Source organism: Sapajus apella, unplaced genomic scaffold, assembly GCF_009761245.1.
Source record: "Sapajus apella isolate SASKATOON/1434 unplaced genomic scaffold, GSC_monkey_1.0 scaffold136, whole genome shotgun sequence".
NCBI classification, from domain to species: Eukaryota; Metazoa; Chordata; class Mammalia; order Primates; family Cebidae; genus Sapajus; species Sapajus apella.
The window spans coordinates 2642656-2657412 of NW_022437076.1; the positions used below are offsets into that span (position 1 = coordinate 2642656).

Sequence of the window (14757 nt, forward strand, 5' to 3'; positions counted from 1 at the left end):
AAGATCTTTCTCCCTCCAGTCCCCTGCCAGCTCCTCCCCTCTTTCAACCACTGATCCTTGCCTCAGAAGCCAAAGTGTGAACAGCACGTGTCCGGATTTCAGAAACCTGCCCAGCAGTTGGAAATTCCCTGCAGCGTGTCAACTGCTGCATCTGCTGTTGGCACTTGGGGCAAGGGATCACACACGCATTTTCTGAACATAAGCTTCAAGACGTGCGTCTTATATTTGAAGAGGGGACTAAACAAGCCAGAACACTCCAATTACAGTAAATGCATTCCTAAATAAACGATAATCTGCCTTCTGAAAAGGAAACTGAGACACAAGCAAACCGAATAGCTCTAAGAATAGCAGTAGTCAAGAACAAAAGCACAGAGAGCCCCTGACTAGTGGAAAGGATTTCATGGGCCAGCAAGCTTCACTAGATGCTCAATGTGATGTCGCTGAAACTACAGAGTACTCTTTTCCAAATCTCTAACTCACATCTTTTTTTCAACAAGTGGCTCCTATCACTTCAGGTGCAGCCTTTCCTCTCCGCTCCTTGATCTTTCTTCCCAACCCAATTAGGTCTCTGAGTGGTATTCTATACAGTGACACCTCTTGCAAAAATGAAAAAATGACACCATTTGCCACAAGACTGAGCTGTAAATGGGCAGAAGGTGGAAAAGGAACTAATCTTTGGAAGAGCAAACTACATGCCCTTGCCACCCCAGATGTAGGCACCCAGTCACACTGTTCATAGGCATTATAGGCAGAGGAAAAAAAAAAGTTTGAGTGAGTCTGATGGAACAAGGGAATCACAGCATTTCCTCTAGTAATACGGCAGACTGGATATCTAAATCCATTCTCCAATGAAATGGCTAATTATTCTGAAAGAAAAAAAAAAAAGTGTGTTAAAAATCTTTCTGGAAAGCATTCGTGAGCTGTTAAAATAAAAGAAAATCCTTTGGTGAGAGACTGAGTAAAGATGAGAAACTAGGCCGGGCGCGGTGGCTCAAGCCTGTAATCCCAGCACTTTGGGAGGCCGAGGCGGGTGGATCACGAGGTCAAGAGATCGAGACCATCCTGGTCAACATGCTGAAACCCCGTCTCTACTAAAAATACAAAAAATTAGCTGGGCATGGTGGCGCGTGCCTGTAATCCCAGCTACTCAGGAGGCTGAGGCAGGAGAATTGCTTGAACCCAGGAGGCGGAGGTTGCGGTGAGCCGAGATCGCGCCATTGCACTCCAGCCTGGGTAACAAGAGCGAAACTCCGTCTCCCAAAAAAAAAAAAAAAAAAAAAAAAAAAAGATGAGAAACTAGATAGTAAGTGTGGCATTACAAACAGCCTTTACCCTAAGAACACTTGCTACCTGATGAACTTGAGCTTTGGTTTCCAAGGCTTCATGGACACAGCTAAGATCTTTATCATAAAGCTAGGATCCCACAAGGTTACACCCCAAATATACCATTTCAGATTAGAGAGTCTCTAAAATGCCATGTTTAATATATTTTAAATAAATAAAAGACAAGCTCACAAGTATGTTTGGGAAATAAGAAATCATAAAGAAAGTCAAAGCAGATTTCATATAAAAATATATATATGGAAATTAAAAATTTATTAACATTAAAAACATTGTCAATGGGGCATATTTAATGGACGATTAGATAAGCTATGGAAAGGTTCAATGAACTGAAAGACAGTTAAGGAAATTATTTGGAATGTAGCACAAAATAAGGGAGTCAGAAAAGTCAAAGAAAGGTTTAAGTGACATCAAAAACTATGTCTCACCTATGTCTCATCGGGGTCACAGAAGGAGAAGAGAAAGCACGGGGAGATGCAGTATTTTAAAAAAAGAACAATAAAAATTTTCCAAAACTGACAGAAAAACAAACAAAAAAACTTCATAGGTTACATGAAACCCAACAAATACTTAGGAGGAAACATTAAAAAAAAATCCAAACCTAGACAAATCACTAAAACTGTGGAACACTAAAGATTTTTAAAAGACCTAGAAAGCACCTAGAGAGAAAAGATAGAGCTGGGCACAGTGGCTCATGCCCATAATCCCAGCACTTTGGGGGGCCAAGGTGGGCGGATCACGAGGTCAGGAGTCGAAGACCAGCCTGGCCAATACGGTGAAACCCCGTCTCTACTGAAAACTACCAAAAAATTAGCCAGGCATAGTGGCAGATGCCTGTAATTCAAGTTACTCAGAAGGCTGAGGCAGGAGAATCGCTTGAACCTGGGTGGCAGAGGTTACAATGAGCCGAGATCAATAACGCCACTGCACTTCAGCCTGGGCAACAGAAAAAAACTTTGACTCTGACAAAAAAAAAAAAAAAAAAAAAAAGAGAGAGAGAGAGAGAGAGAGAGAAGATAGACTGCTTTCAAAAGAGAAGCAAAACTGATAGCTATCAGCAACAGTGAAAGCCCAACTGAACAAAAGTAACTATTAGGCTGAATTTATTACTGGAATAAGGGTAAAATAAAGCGCTTTCAGACAAATTAAAAAAAAAAAAAAAAAAAAGAAAATTTGCTATTAAAAGAACCTTACTAAATACATTCTAAACAATATAGTTCAGGCAGAAAGAAAATGATCCAAGATAGAGGGTCTGAAATGCAAAAATGAATATGACAGTAAATATACCGGTGAGTTTAGGCTGGGTGTGGTGCCTCACACCTATAATCCCAGCACTTTGGGAGGCTCAGGTGGGTGGATCACTTGAGGTCAGGAGTTCAACTAACCTGGTCAACATGGTGAACCCCGTTTCTACTAAAAATACAAAAAAAAAAAAAAATTAGCTGGGTATGGTGGTGTGCCCCTGTAATCCCAGCTACTCGGGAGGCTGAGGCACGAGAATTGCCTGAACCTGGGAGGCGGAGGTTGCAGTGAGCCAAGACTGCACCACTGCACTCCAGCCGCCTGGGTGACAGAGTAAGACTCTGTCTCATAAAATATAGTTAGTTTAAACAAATATTTGCTGCCAAAATAATAATTAAAAATCCAAACAGTCGGGGGCGGTGGCTAATGCCTATAATTCCAGCACTTTGGGAGACCAAGGCAGATGGATCACGAGGTTAAGAGCTCAAGACCATCCTGCCCAACATGGTAAAACTCTGTCTCTACTAAAAATACAAAAACTAGCCAGGTGTGGTGGTGGGCGCCTGTAACCCAGCTACTCGGGAGGCTGAGGCAGGAGAATCACTTGAACCCGGGAGGCAGAGGTTGCAGTGAGCCAAAATCATGCCATTGCACTCCAGCCTGGGCAACAAGAGTGAAATCCCATCTTAAACAAAAAGAAAAAAAGAAAAAAGAAAGTGGGACTGGGCTCACATCAGTAATTCCAGGACTTTGGGAGGCCAAGTGGTGGATCCCTGAAGTCAGGAGTTCAAGACCAGCCTGGCCAACATGGTGAAACCCTATCTCTACTAAAAAATAAAAAACTTATCTGGGTGTGGTGGCGTGTACCTGTAGTCCCAGTCACTCAGGAGGCTGAAGCAGGAGAATCACTTGAACCCAGAAGGTGGAGGTTGCAGTGAGGTGAGCAGAAACCACGCCACTATATTCCAGCCTGGGTGGCAGAGTGAGACTCCATCTCAAAAAAAAAAAGCAAGTGGGCAAAAGAAATACAAATGGCAAACACATGAAAAGTCACTCATCCTTAGTTATCAGAGAAACACAAATCAAAGGACTGCACATTCCCTAGAATAACTAAAAATTTTTTTAAATGACAATGTCAAATGCTGACAAGGATGTAAAGAAAGTGGAACTCTCATTGCTAGAGGGAATATAAAATGGTCCAACCACTCTAGAAAACAGTTTAGCAGCTTCTTACAGAGTTAAAAATCCACTTGCCATATGATCCAGCAAGTCCATTCCTAGGTACTTACACAGGAGAAGTGAAAACATGTCCACAAAATACCTGCATATAAATGTTCATGGCAGCTTTATTCATAACAGCCAAAAACTAGAAACAACCCAAATGTTCATCAACAAGTAACTGGATAAACAAAACTACAGAATATCCATACTCCTCAGCACTAAAAGGGAGTGAAATGCTAACACATGTAACAATATGAATAAATCTAAAAATTATTATGCCAAGCTAAAGAGGTCAGACATTAGTCAGACACAAAGAGTATACACTCTTAGGATTCCATTTATATGAAACTCTAGAAAAGACAAATCTAACATATAATAACAAAAAGCAGATAAGCCGTTGCCTAGGGCAAGGGGTGGCTTGGGAATCAACTGGTATGGGTACAAAGAGAACTCCTGGGGCTGATGGAAATGTTCTCTGTCGTGATTGTGATGAAGAGTTACTGGGCATGTAAATTCATCAAACTGAAGTGCATGCTTAAAATGGGTGTGTTTTATTGTATGTAAACTTTACTTCAATAAAATTCATGTTAAAAAATAGGATGATGTATATAAATCCCAATGTACCAATAACTGCAGTAACTATCAATAGACTCAATGCTTGCAATAGTGCCAAAGAGAAAACAACTGAAATGCCCATCAGCAGGACGGATAAACTAAAGTGAATGAAATGTAGTACTACAACAATGAAAATAAATGAACGACAACCACACACATCCACATGGACAGAACTCACAAACATATGGAACAAAATAAACCAGAGAGAAAAGAATGTAAGTAGTACGATGAGCACGATTCCATCTACATGCAAGCAAAACAAAATTACATGCTTCGTTTCATTTTGATTTTTTGTCACCCAGGCTAGAGTACGGTACCATGATCTCAGGTAAGTGTAACCTCCACCTCCTGGGTTCAGTCAATTCTTCTGCCTCAGGCTCTTGAGTAGCTGGGATTACAGGCGTGTGCCACCACACCCAGCTAATGTTTGTTTGTTTGTTTTTGAGAATCTCACTCTGTCACCCAGACTGGAGTGCAGTGGCTCACTGCAGCCTCTGTGCTGCCTGCCCCACCCGCCCGCCAGGGTTCAAGTGATTCTCCTGCCTCAGCTTCCCAAGTAGATGGGATTATAGGCACCTGGCTAATTTTTGCACTCTTAGTAGAGACGGGGTTTCACCATCTTGGCCAGGCTGGTCTTGAACTACTGACCTCGTGATCCACCCGCCTTGGTCTCCCAAAGTGCTGGGATTACAGGTGTGAGCCACTGTGCCTGGCCTAATTTTTGTATTTTTAGTGGAGATGAGATTTCCCCACCTTGACCATGCTGGTCTTGAACACGTGGCCTTAAAAGTGATCTGCCCATGTTGGCTCCCAAAGTGCTGGGATTAAGGGCTCAAGCCACCATACCTGGCCCCAAATTGTATTTTTTTAACACACACACACACACATACACACACTCTCTCTCTCTTTCTCTCTCTCTCTCTCTCAATGATAACACTACAAAGAAAAGCAAGGAAATGAGTTCGCAGGTCAGGATGACAGTTACCTATTGGAAGGTAAGTAACTACAGCTATACAGAGATGAAGCACACAGGGAACATCTGAGGTACTGACAACATTCTACCTCTTAACCTGAGCTGCAGTTACATGTGCGTTTACTTTATCCTTCTTTCAAATGTTTTATACTCTCATACTCTTTTCTGTATCAATGACATATCTACCGTCCCCGCAGGCCACATAGAAAGCACCGTCTCTTCTAAGAATAGCACGTGAAAAGCCTCTTTTCTGAAACAAGAGGGATACTAGACATGATGGTGAAAATAAGAAACGATGTTCCTTAAAAAAAAAAAACCCCACCCCCTTTCTAAGAGACACTTAAAGACACTCGGATACACTGTGTATTCTAAACCAAGACAAAGACTCAACACTTCTACCAACTAGTCATGAACTATGCTTTTCGTTTGAAGAGGGAGGTTTCCCTCTACCCATAACAATAGTAAACATGGACCCCAGACAGCCCTGAGTTGCCCAAACCACAACCTTCTGCTAGCTTATTTATTACAGCCCCGCCCAACTCTCACGCCACTCGGGAGAATTCTGACTCACCCCAACTCTTTTACCTTTACTCCGGCTCCTCTTCCCGTCTCCGATCAGATTCACAGATCACTTTCTTCATCAGAGAGCAGACTGCTCAGATTGAGGGAAAAATTCCTTGTACTGTCTAGCTGCCCAGAGAAGCTTCTATGTTTTGTGATATTAAAGGGTGGACACTTGACACCTGTGTATAATTGACTAGCTGTGCAGCCCTGTTTAACCCTTCTGACACATTTGTCCTCGTCTATGAAATAGGACACAAAATACTGTCCGGCCTGTCTCATAGGGCTGACAAGAGAATCAAAGGAAAACACGCATGTAGTGACTATAAAGTGTCATCGTGTTTTAGCACAGTCATTGCTGTGGTTGTGATTACTGGTCACGCCCTCTGAAAACTACAATTCTTCCTCAGATCGCCATTTACTTGGTCAGCGTCCAAAGTACAACAGTTCCGACCCCCAACCATCCCCCAACAACATACCTACTTTCTCTGTGAATTCAGCACACAGTATGTATCTTGCATAAGCCCCGCACCTACACCCGAGCTATACATTTAGAAAATTTAAAAAGAGCTCTGAAAAGGTAGCTGACAGTCCTGCTGCCAGGCTGGGCACGGCGGCTCACGCTTGTAATCCAGCACTTTGAGAGGCTGAGGCAGGCAGATCACGTGAGTTCAAGACCAGCCTGGCCAACGTCACAAAACCCTGTCTCTACTAAAAATACAAAATTTAACCAGGTGTGGTGGCCCATGCCTGTAATCCCAGCTACTCGGGAGGCTGAAGCACTAGAATCCTTGAAACCGGGGGGCAGAGGTTGCAGTGAGTCGATACTGCGCCACTGCACTCCAGCCTGGACCACAGAGTGAGACTCCGTCTCAGAAAAAAGAAAAAAAAATGTGTCCTGCTGCCAAATAATATTTCTCCTTCAGAATAAGTCCATGCTGGGGATGAAAAAAGAAAAAAGAAAAAGAAAACCACAAGCAATAAAATTGAAAAGCTCTAAAATGGCAACAGAAACAAAATATATAGCTCACATTAACCACTGGGCAACATGGGATATTGCATTTCTGCACACCACACCAAAGCAGCCATGGACAACAAACCACTTGCTATCTTGGGGCAAAAACAGAACATTTCTTCAACTGATAATGGTAAGAAGCTTAATTTTATTGATATGACCATTTTCTCATTTCTTTGGCTTTTCCCATTTCTCCTTCTCCAGCCTTGAGGAAAACAAGGACCCTGGAACCCAGAAGTGGAAAGACAGGTGGGTCCCTTGACACTCTCACTTCTTTAACGTCTTTTTCAGGGAACTACAGGCAGATTCACAGGCAGAGATTGCCGAGAGCAGTCTGCACCAAGCAGCCTGTCGAGAGTTCTATCTCCCCCACAGGGAGAGAGGGCAGAGCTGAAGCACACCTCCTCCTCTGGCCTGCCTTCCAAAGAGTAATCTATTCTGACCTTTGAATCCACTTCTACTTTGAATCTACTTCTCACAAAACTCCTTGCTCAGGCTGGCTCTGTTCATTTACTTTAAGCTGAGCCTCCTGAAGGTCGAGTGGCACTGATTACCTAGAGAAATCTACCCATGGCTCCTTGTAGAGAAAAAGCTCAAGGGTTTCTACCACCGGAGATACAGGAGGAGGAACGAGAGGGACAGTTTACACAGCTAACTCAAGCCTAACCCCTTGTGAAAGGTGGATTTCCTGTACAACTGTTCTGACAAGCAGAGGATTAGGCACGTCATACATTCTGCTTGGGGAAGAGACTCACGACAGAAGTGAATCATCACAGGGGAGCAAGCTGCTCTTCTGAAGGTCTCTAAGACTGTTGTATGCTGGAAGACAAGGACATGTTGGTTGTGAAGGGCATTCAACTAGAGTCACATCGCATCACAACAATGGCATGAAACATCCCCCACCTACATATTTAAGCTGTCAGTCCCATATAGACAGCTGCCGCTTGCTCTTTAGCCCTCTGGAGACCCACCTATGACACTCCCTCTACCTGTAACTCAGGATTACTAACATCATTAAAAGCAAGCATAAGGCTGGATGCGGGGGCTCATGCCTGTAATCCCAGCACTTTGGGAGGCCGAGGCAGGCGGACCATGAAGTCAGGAGTTCGAGACCAGCCTGGCCAACATGGTGAAACCCCGTCTCTACTAAAAATACAAAAATTAGTCAGGCGTGGTGGTGGGCACCTGTGATCCCAGCTACTCAGGAGGCTAGGGCAAGACAATTGCTTGAATCCGGGAGGCAGAGGTTGCAGTGAGCCAAGATTGTGCCAACGCACTACAGCCTGGGCGACAGAACAAGACTTCGCCCCTCACCCCCCAAAAAAGCAAGCATAAATGATAATGAAAGCAATGCCAGTCAGACTCTATCTCAATCCCAGCTCTCGAATATTCTGTAAGAGCAGGTGATACCAATGGCGCATGCAAGAAGTGTCTCTTGAGTGCCCTCTTGCTGCCACCGGGGACTCTCTGCACAGCTGAAATGGATGTATGTGCTATGAAACTGGTAGAGGAAAAGAGCAGAAAAAAGAGGGGGCCAGGGCACAGAAAAGGGAAGTTATTCCAGTGGTGGCCAATGAGTAACATCCAGTGATTTATATGCAGTATAATCCAATAATACAGTAAAATAAAACAGTGTGTGCCTGAGATGGTTTTGATTCCAGAAATTATAAAACATTTTTGAAAAAGAGAGAACAAGAGGGGGAGAGAAAATGAAGGAAGAAAAAAAAAGGCCATATTGGAGCAAATTGGGCACAGATGGGGGATGCAATGGGGCTTCAGTGCTCCCCTACCACAATGCTGCTTCAATTTTTCCTCGTCAAGGAACTAGAGTTTTATTTCCTTAAATGACAGAATTTTTAAAAAATTAAAATTCTTGGAGTACTTGTGGTTCAGATGAATATGTCACCCTCCGGCATCACGTCAACCAATTAGGTGACTACTGAAGTGTGAAATACTCAGGCACGTGGAGAAAGCCCTTCCTCCCTTCAGGCTCAGGAATGCCTTAGAGAGATTACCAGTGACGACATCACTCTGGGAATAACCTATCTCACCACCAGCTCTGGACCTGGGCCAGGTAAGGAACACACTGCTCAGTGACAGCTGGCCTTCCAGAGCTGTGGCCTTCCTCACCCATGCACACAGCAAATACTGACTGAGGGCCTAGTTCAATACCAAGCCCCATGCCAAGGCCCTCAAACGTCCCTTGTCCCATCCCTCAAATTTCTCTACCCCGACTACCTCAGTGTACAGTATTAGGATTCCAGACTCTAGTCCCACTGACGCAGGATTCTGCATAGGGCCCATCTGAGAGGAGATAAAAGTCTCTCCACCAACACCCATGAACCCATGAGTTTTAAGATCACTGCTGAAACTGGAAAGTTTAGTTGGCTAAATAACGTGGCATTACTCAACTTATTTCCCCCTATAGGAAGGGGGGCAAATCTGGCCTCACATTCTATGCCTCCATGAGCGGAGTTGGCTCCTGGGAAAACCATACTAGAAAAATGGAAAGATGTCATTCTCTCACCACCATCCAAACTTTTCCTTTCGTTTTGCCTTCTGCAGTGTCCAAAGCTTTTATACACATTTGAAAAGTAATCATGCTAAAATGTTAGTAACAATATGATTTCCATCCTGGATTACTGATATTGTGAAAAGAAGATAGTTATACAAGGGTAGCACTGAACACACAAAAAATGAATGATTCATGACAGCATCAGAGGCATCAGCAAAGGACACACTTTTAAAGAAAGGATTCTGCTACCCCGTGGATCTCCAAATCATACTGCACTACGGGGAAGACTCAGGTAGGGACTGCGAGGATCTAAACTGCCTGGTGGGCCATAAGATCACTTCCTCTTCAGACTGGAATGCTCCTTCTCCACAGAGTCCAGAAACTGACATATGCAAACACCCACCCAGAAGGACATGTCCAGGAAGGAACAGAAAGAAAAATGATGGCCCAGATGTTCTGTAACTTGCAGTGCCTGCCAATTTACCACAGACCCCAGCACCTGGGAGGGCAAGGCAGTATCGGGCCCTTGCTTCCTGGTTTCAGGCAGCCAGGGCCCTGAGGGTGGGTGGCAACTCCGACAGCATGCAGACTGGCCAGGGGAGGAACCTTTAGAAGGGCACTGGCTGACGGGACTTGGGGGTTGAACACAGAGCTGATTTATCACTTCCTTACTCATAAAAATGTGATTCAAACTGCTGCTGATTAGTGAAGGATTTAAATCTTTACCCTCTCCCCAGCCCCCTTCCCTCCCCACCCCCGGCACAGATGCTGCTACTCAGCCACAACACCCCCTTCTTGCCACTGTCCAGGCAAGCACAGCACAGCACAGGGGACCAAAGACGATGACTCATGTGCTGGGAAATGGAAAAGTGCATCTTCCCACCAGCCAGCCCTGCTGAGCACTCTGCTCGCCCCTCTCCCAATGGCAGCCCACACAGTGGGGTCTGGATGGCCGCCTCAGCTGCACACTGGGTACTTGGCAGCACGTCCACAGAGCCTTCTGTCCTCACTCAGTGTTATATCCTGTGGCCTGGGCCGTTTTTCCTTGAAACACCCTTGGAGCCTCTGACCACCTCAACTCATACTCTTCTTGGCCCCAATTGCCTCATCAAGGTGACATCGAGGGTCAGGAAAAGGCCGCCAGTAACGAAAAGTTGGGCCTCAAGTATACGCTTTATCTTTACATGTCTCTCCTGGCTAGAGGGTCCTCATTATGACCCACCATGGAAGAGTCCTAGAAAAAGTACCTTGGCCTCAAATGGAGGAACAACCTATTTCTTTCTCTGTACTCACCATCGTACCTTCCTTTTACCCATATTTCCTTTTTATTTTTAATTCATAGTTTTTTTTTCCGAGATGCAGTCTCACTCTGCTGCCCAGCCTATAGTACAGTTTGCAATCTTGACTCACTGCAACCTCCACCTCCCAGGTTCAAGCAATTTTCCTCCCTTAGCCTCTCCGAGAAGCTGGGATTACAGGTGTCCACCACCATGCCCAGCTAATTTTTGTATTTTTAGTAGAGACAGAGTTTCGCCATGTTAGCTAAGCTGGTCTCAAACTCCTGACATCAGGAGATCTGCCTGCCTTGGCCTCCCAAAGTGCTGGCATTACAGGCACGAGCCACCGTGCCCAGCCTACCCTTATTTTCTTAACCTTTACTTAACAACAGCTACAAGAAAAGGCTTAAAATGCCAAGGTGTTCCTTTCCATGGAACAGAAGCTGCTGAAAACATATGCTTCCCAGGCAAGGACTGCGGGTCCTCTACATTCATACCTAAAGAAGCCACAGGTCATTTGATGCTGGAACAATGTCTTACCTGGGGCTGCAGCTCTGTGACAGGCAGCTCACTGAACTCTGCGGGTTGTTTTTAGTGGGAGACAGGAAAATGAATAGCAGGGCACCTCGGGAGGGCCCATTTCCAGAGTCAAGTGGGCTCCTACGTGGCAGCAGAATGTCCCTCCCTTTTAGACCTCACAACCTCACCAGCATAGCACTTTACAAACTTTGTTTTCTTCTCCCCAGAAACCAGTGCTGCCACCTAGGACTTGATGCTTCCTCAGAGCCATTTACCCAAATAGCCATCTCAGGAATAATTAGCCAAGTTCAAAAAGGCATCTAAGCCCCTGCACCTTGCTTTCTGCTGGGAATTCTAAATGCCGTAGCAGGCAGAACAAGAGGAGGAAATTCTCTAGGAGTCAGATGTGACTGAGAACATGGACAGACTAGGAGAGGACCTTGCCTAGTCCAGAAAAACCCACATTCCAAGGCCAAATGTGGCATCCTCACTCATCAGGAAAGAAACTCCCCCACCAAAGGCAAGTGAAGCATAACCCTTGAGTAAAAACGGGGAGGGAAAGAAATCAACTTCACAGTGAGAGAAAGTGCTAAGAAAAGGGGCAACAAGAGACCCAGCGGCGCTCTGTCAAGAAACACCAGATCTGTTTTACAGCAAGGTCTCTATGGGGCAATTCCCACTTCCTGGCATTTCTTGCCCTGAGAGCAAACACTCTTGGTCAGTGTTCTGAAATGATTCCCTGGCAGCATGGACCAGATCACCCTTGCAAACAAACACAGAAAATCATGTCATCCCTGTGCTACATAATTCCATCAATCACACCATATCATCCCTACCTACGTGAAAAGAAGGGAAGGGATCCTGGTTACGTCCTTTGACCCTGACCTAGTCTCAGAGCATTTAAAACCCTGCCAATCTGCCCTTCTCCCCTCTACTTCCACACCCACCTGACCCCTATCAAAAAATCTCAAAATGTTCAGAAAAACATTTGAGAATGCACACTGGTATACTAGCCAAATTCTGGGCCTGGTGGTTTTTGTGCTTCCAGATTTGAGTCACCAAAGCTCATGAATTCTCTGTTCTTACTCCCTGGCAGGCTCCCACTAGGGATATCCCATAGGGAACTAGACTTTTCCATATTGAACAAACAGGGTACATGAGTCCAGAAACAGCTATTCCCAATCCCTGCCAAGCGTATGGTCTCTGCAATGAAACATCTCAGCAATGCCTCTCCCTTGGGAGAGGTTCTGGGTCTGTAGCCTTCAAGAGGCCTTGCTGCTGCCTTTAGCATGGCCAGATGTGCAACAGCATCTCTGCATTTGCAAATTAAGCTCTATACCCATGATTCCCTCCTTCCATCCCACCCAAGCACTAGAGAGTCATATAGATTTCAAAGTAAACTAAGTCTCTGAGGCAATGATAGGAAAGGCAGGGTGTGTGTGTTCTGGGGTAGCAAGGGTAGGGATAGTCGTATGGTAACAAAAGAAACAAGCTACATTAATCACTGTCTGTATGTCGATGAAGAAACTAAACATTCCTTACCTTTCAGCTGGGAGTTGTGTACAGCAAACATATTGATGGTCATAAGCTGTAGCATGCGGGTACTTCCAATGGGAGAGGGACTGTGCTGCAGCAGCACCTGGAACTCCCTGAGGACCTTCTCAGCCACTGCAGGGAACGTCTCCATCCTGCAGATACAGCAAACAGCATCAGTGAGGCACCTCTCTCCTCCTCTCTCTCTCTCTCTCTCTCTCACACACACATGCACGCACGCGCACACACACACACACACACACACACACAGACATAGACAACTATAGCCTAGGACTTTGCTACTTTCACAAACCTTCCCGATATCCTGTAATTTTGAACAAATTCGAGATAAAGGAGTTTTCAGGGTTCAGAGATGAAAACAAGTCAAGCTAGGGATAAATCACTATGAGTTATTATGTTTTGGTATGCTATTTCCTCACCCCTGGCAATAACTGCATTCAAGCTGGTATCAAAGTTTCTCTCTGAAACCATCAGCTTTTCTAAACACTCAACAAATTTTCTAAAACCTACATAGTCCCCAAACTCTCTGGTATGAAATTGAATTCAATTTAAAAAGTAACATGATTCTAAAACAAAAAAAAAATTTTTTGAGACAAAGTTTCACTCTTTACACCCAGGCTGGAATGGGACAGTGTGATCTCGGCTCACTGCAACCTCTGCCTCCCAGGTTTAAGCGTTTCTCCTGCCTCAGCCTCATGAGTAGCTGGATCTATAGACGCGCACCACCACACCTGGCTAATTTTCGTATTTTTAGTAGAGATGGGGTTTCACACATTGGCCAGGCTGGTCTCGAACTCCTGACCTCAAGTGATCTGCCCGCCTCGGCTTCCCAAGTGATGGGATTACAGGTGTGAGCCACTGCGCCCGGCCTAAAGACTTTTTACTCAAGGGTTTACTTTAGGTAACCAGACCTAGTTCTACTGTTGTCTTCTGAGGTACTGTCACACTGACTATTGCACCTAAGGATCCCAAATTTCCCCTTGAAGAACACCTAGACCTAGGGCCCAAAATGATCTGTCTCAGTTTTTCATGCACTGTCGTCCTCCTCCCTCTCACAAGCCTGTGCTCATAGGGGTCTGTATGTTTTCAGGCCAGTGGAAATATAATGCCCTGGCCAACTGCCACTCCCAATACAGGAAGAGGCTGTAATGCAGGGAGGCAGAAATCTAGCCAGTGACCTAGGGCTCCTAAGGAGAGGTCATTCAAACCACTGCTTGCCAAATGTGGCCACTGGATCCCAAACAGTGGTGCATGCCCGGAGCTTCTTTGGCAAAAGAAACAAACCACAGCTGAAGTCTTCAGAAATAAAAAGCAAGTTCAAGCTTGGTGCTAGAGAGAGTAACCAGGCACACAGGCCTTAGGGCTCTGCCGAACAATTCGTGGTCAGCATAGTATTTTGCACCATACCCCCCAGCCCCCAAATAAACAAGCTGCTTGTGGCATACTTAGGAGATTGGGGAAACAGCTCTAGGTTGGATTAATAAGTAACTTCTAAAAAGCCACAAGGAAGGTAATCCTTCTTGAAAGATACAAAACAGTTTCAAGTTCTAGAGAAAGGTGCTTCTAGCTTCACCCACTCCGGCCCTTCCCCATTGAGTAGCACCCTCCCCAGATTAGAAAACTCCAGGTTTTCTGGAATCTTGGCAATCTTCATTCCTTACTCTTGGATGGCAACTCCTATTACTGACCCCCTGGTGCCCAGAAGTCGTGCCACAGTTATGGGTCAATTACAGTTTACATTCCAGTTCCTTCTCTGCTGAGCTGTCCTCATTTTCGTTGGCACAAAAGATGCCATGCATTTGCTTTTTTTCTCCACATGCCATTTCAAGTACCCACCCCTCCAAAACAAAACAAAACTCTTTTTTTCTTTAAAAAGTTTCAGAGCCGTTAAAACTCTTGGTAGATGCGGAATGGCAGAGAGTGA

The 14757-nt window shown here is 45.0% G+C and overlaps 1 protein-coding gene across 4 annotated transcripts in view; it reads right to left on the minus strand.

The window, feature by feature from the left end:
- The window catches only part of SMG6 (SMG6 nonsense mediated mRNA decay factor), a 240643-nt gene that overhangs the window by 152365 nt on the left and 73521 nt on the right, over positions 1-14757 (minus strand). For all 4 annotated transcript variants that reach the window (XM_032263411.1, XM_032263413.1, XM_032263414.1 and 1 more), the window contains exon 10: positions 12822-12967. In XM_032263411.1, the coding sequence (XP_032119302.1) occupies positions 12822-12967 (146 nt within the window). The remainder of the gene's footprint in view (positions 1-12821; positions 12968-14757) is intronic.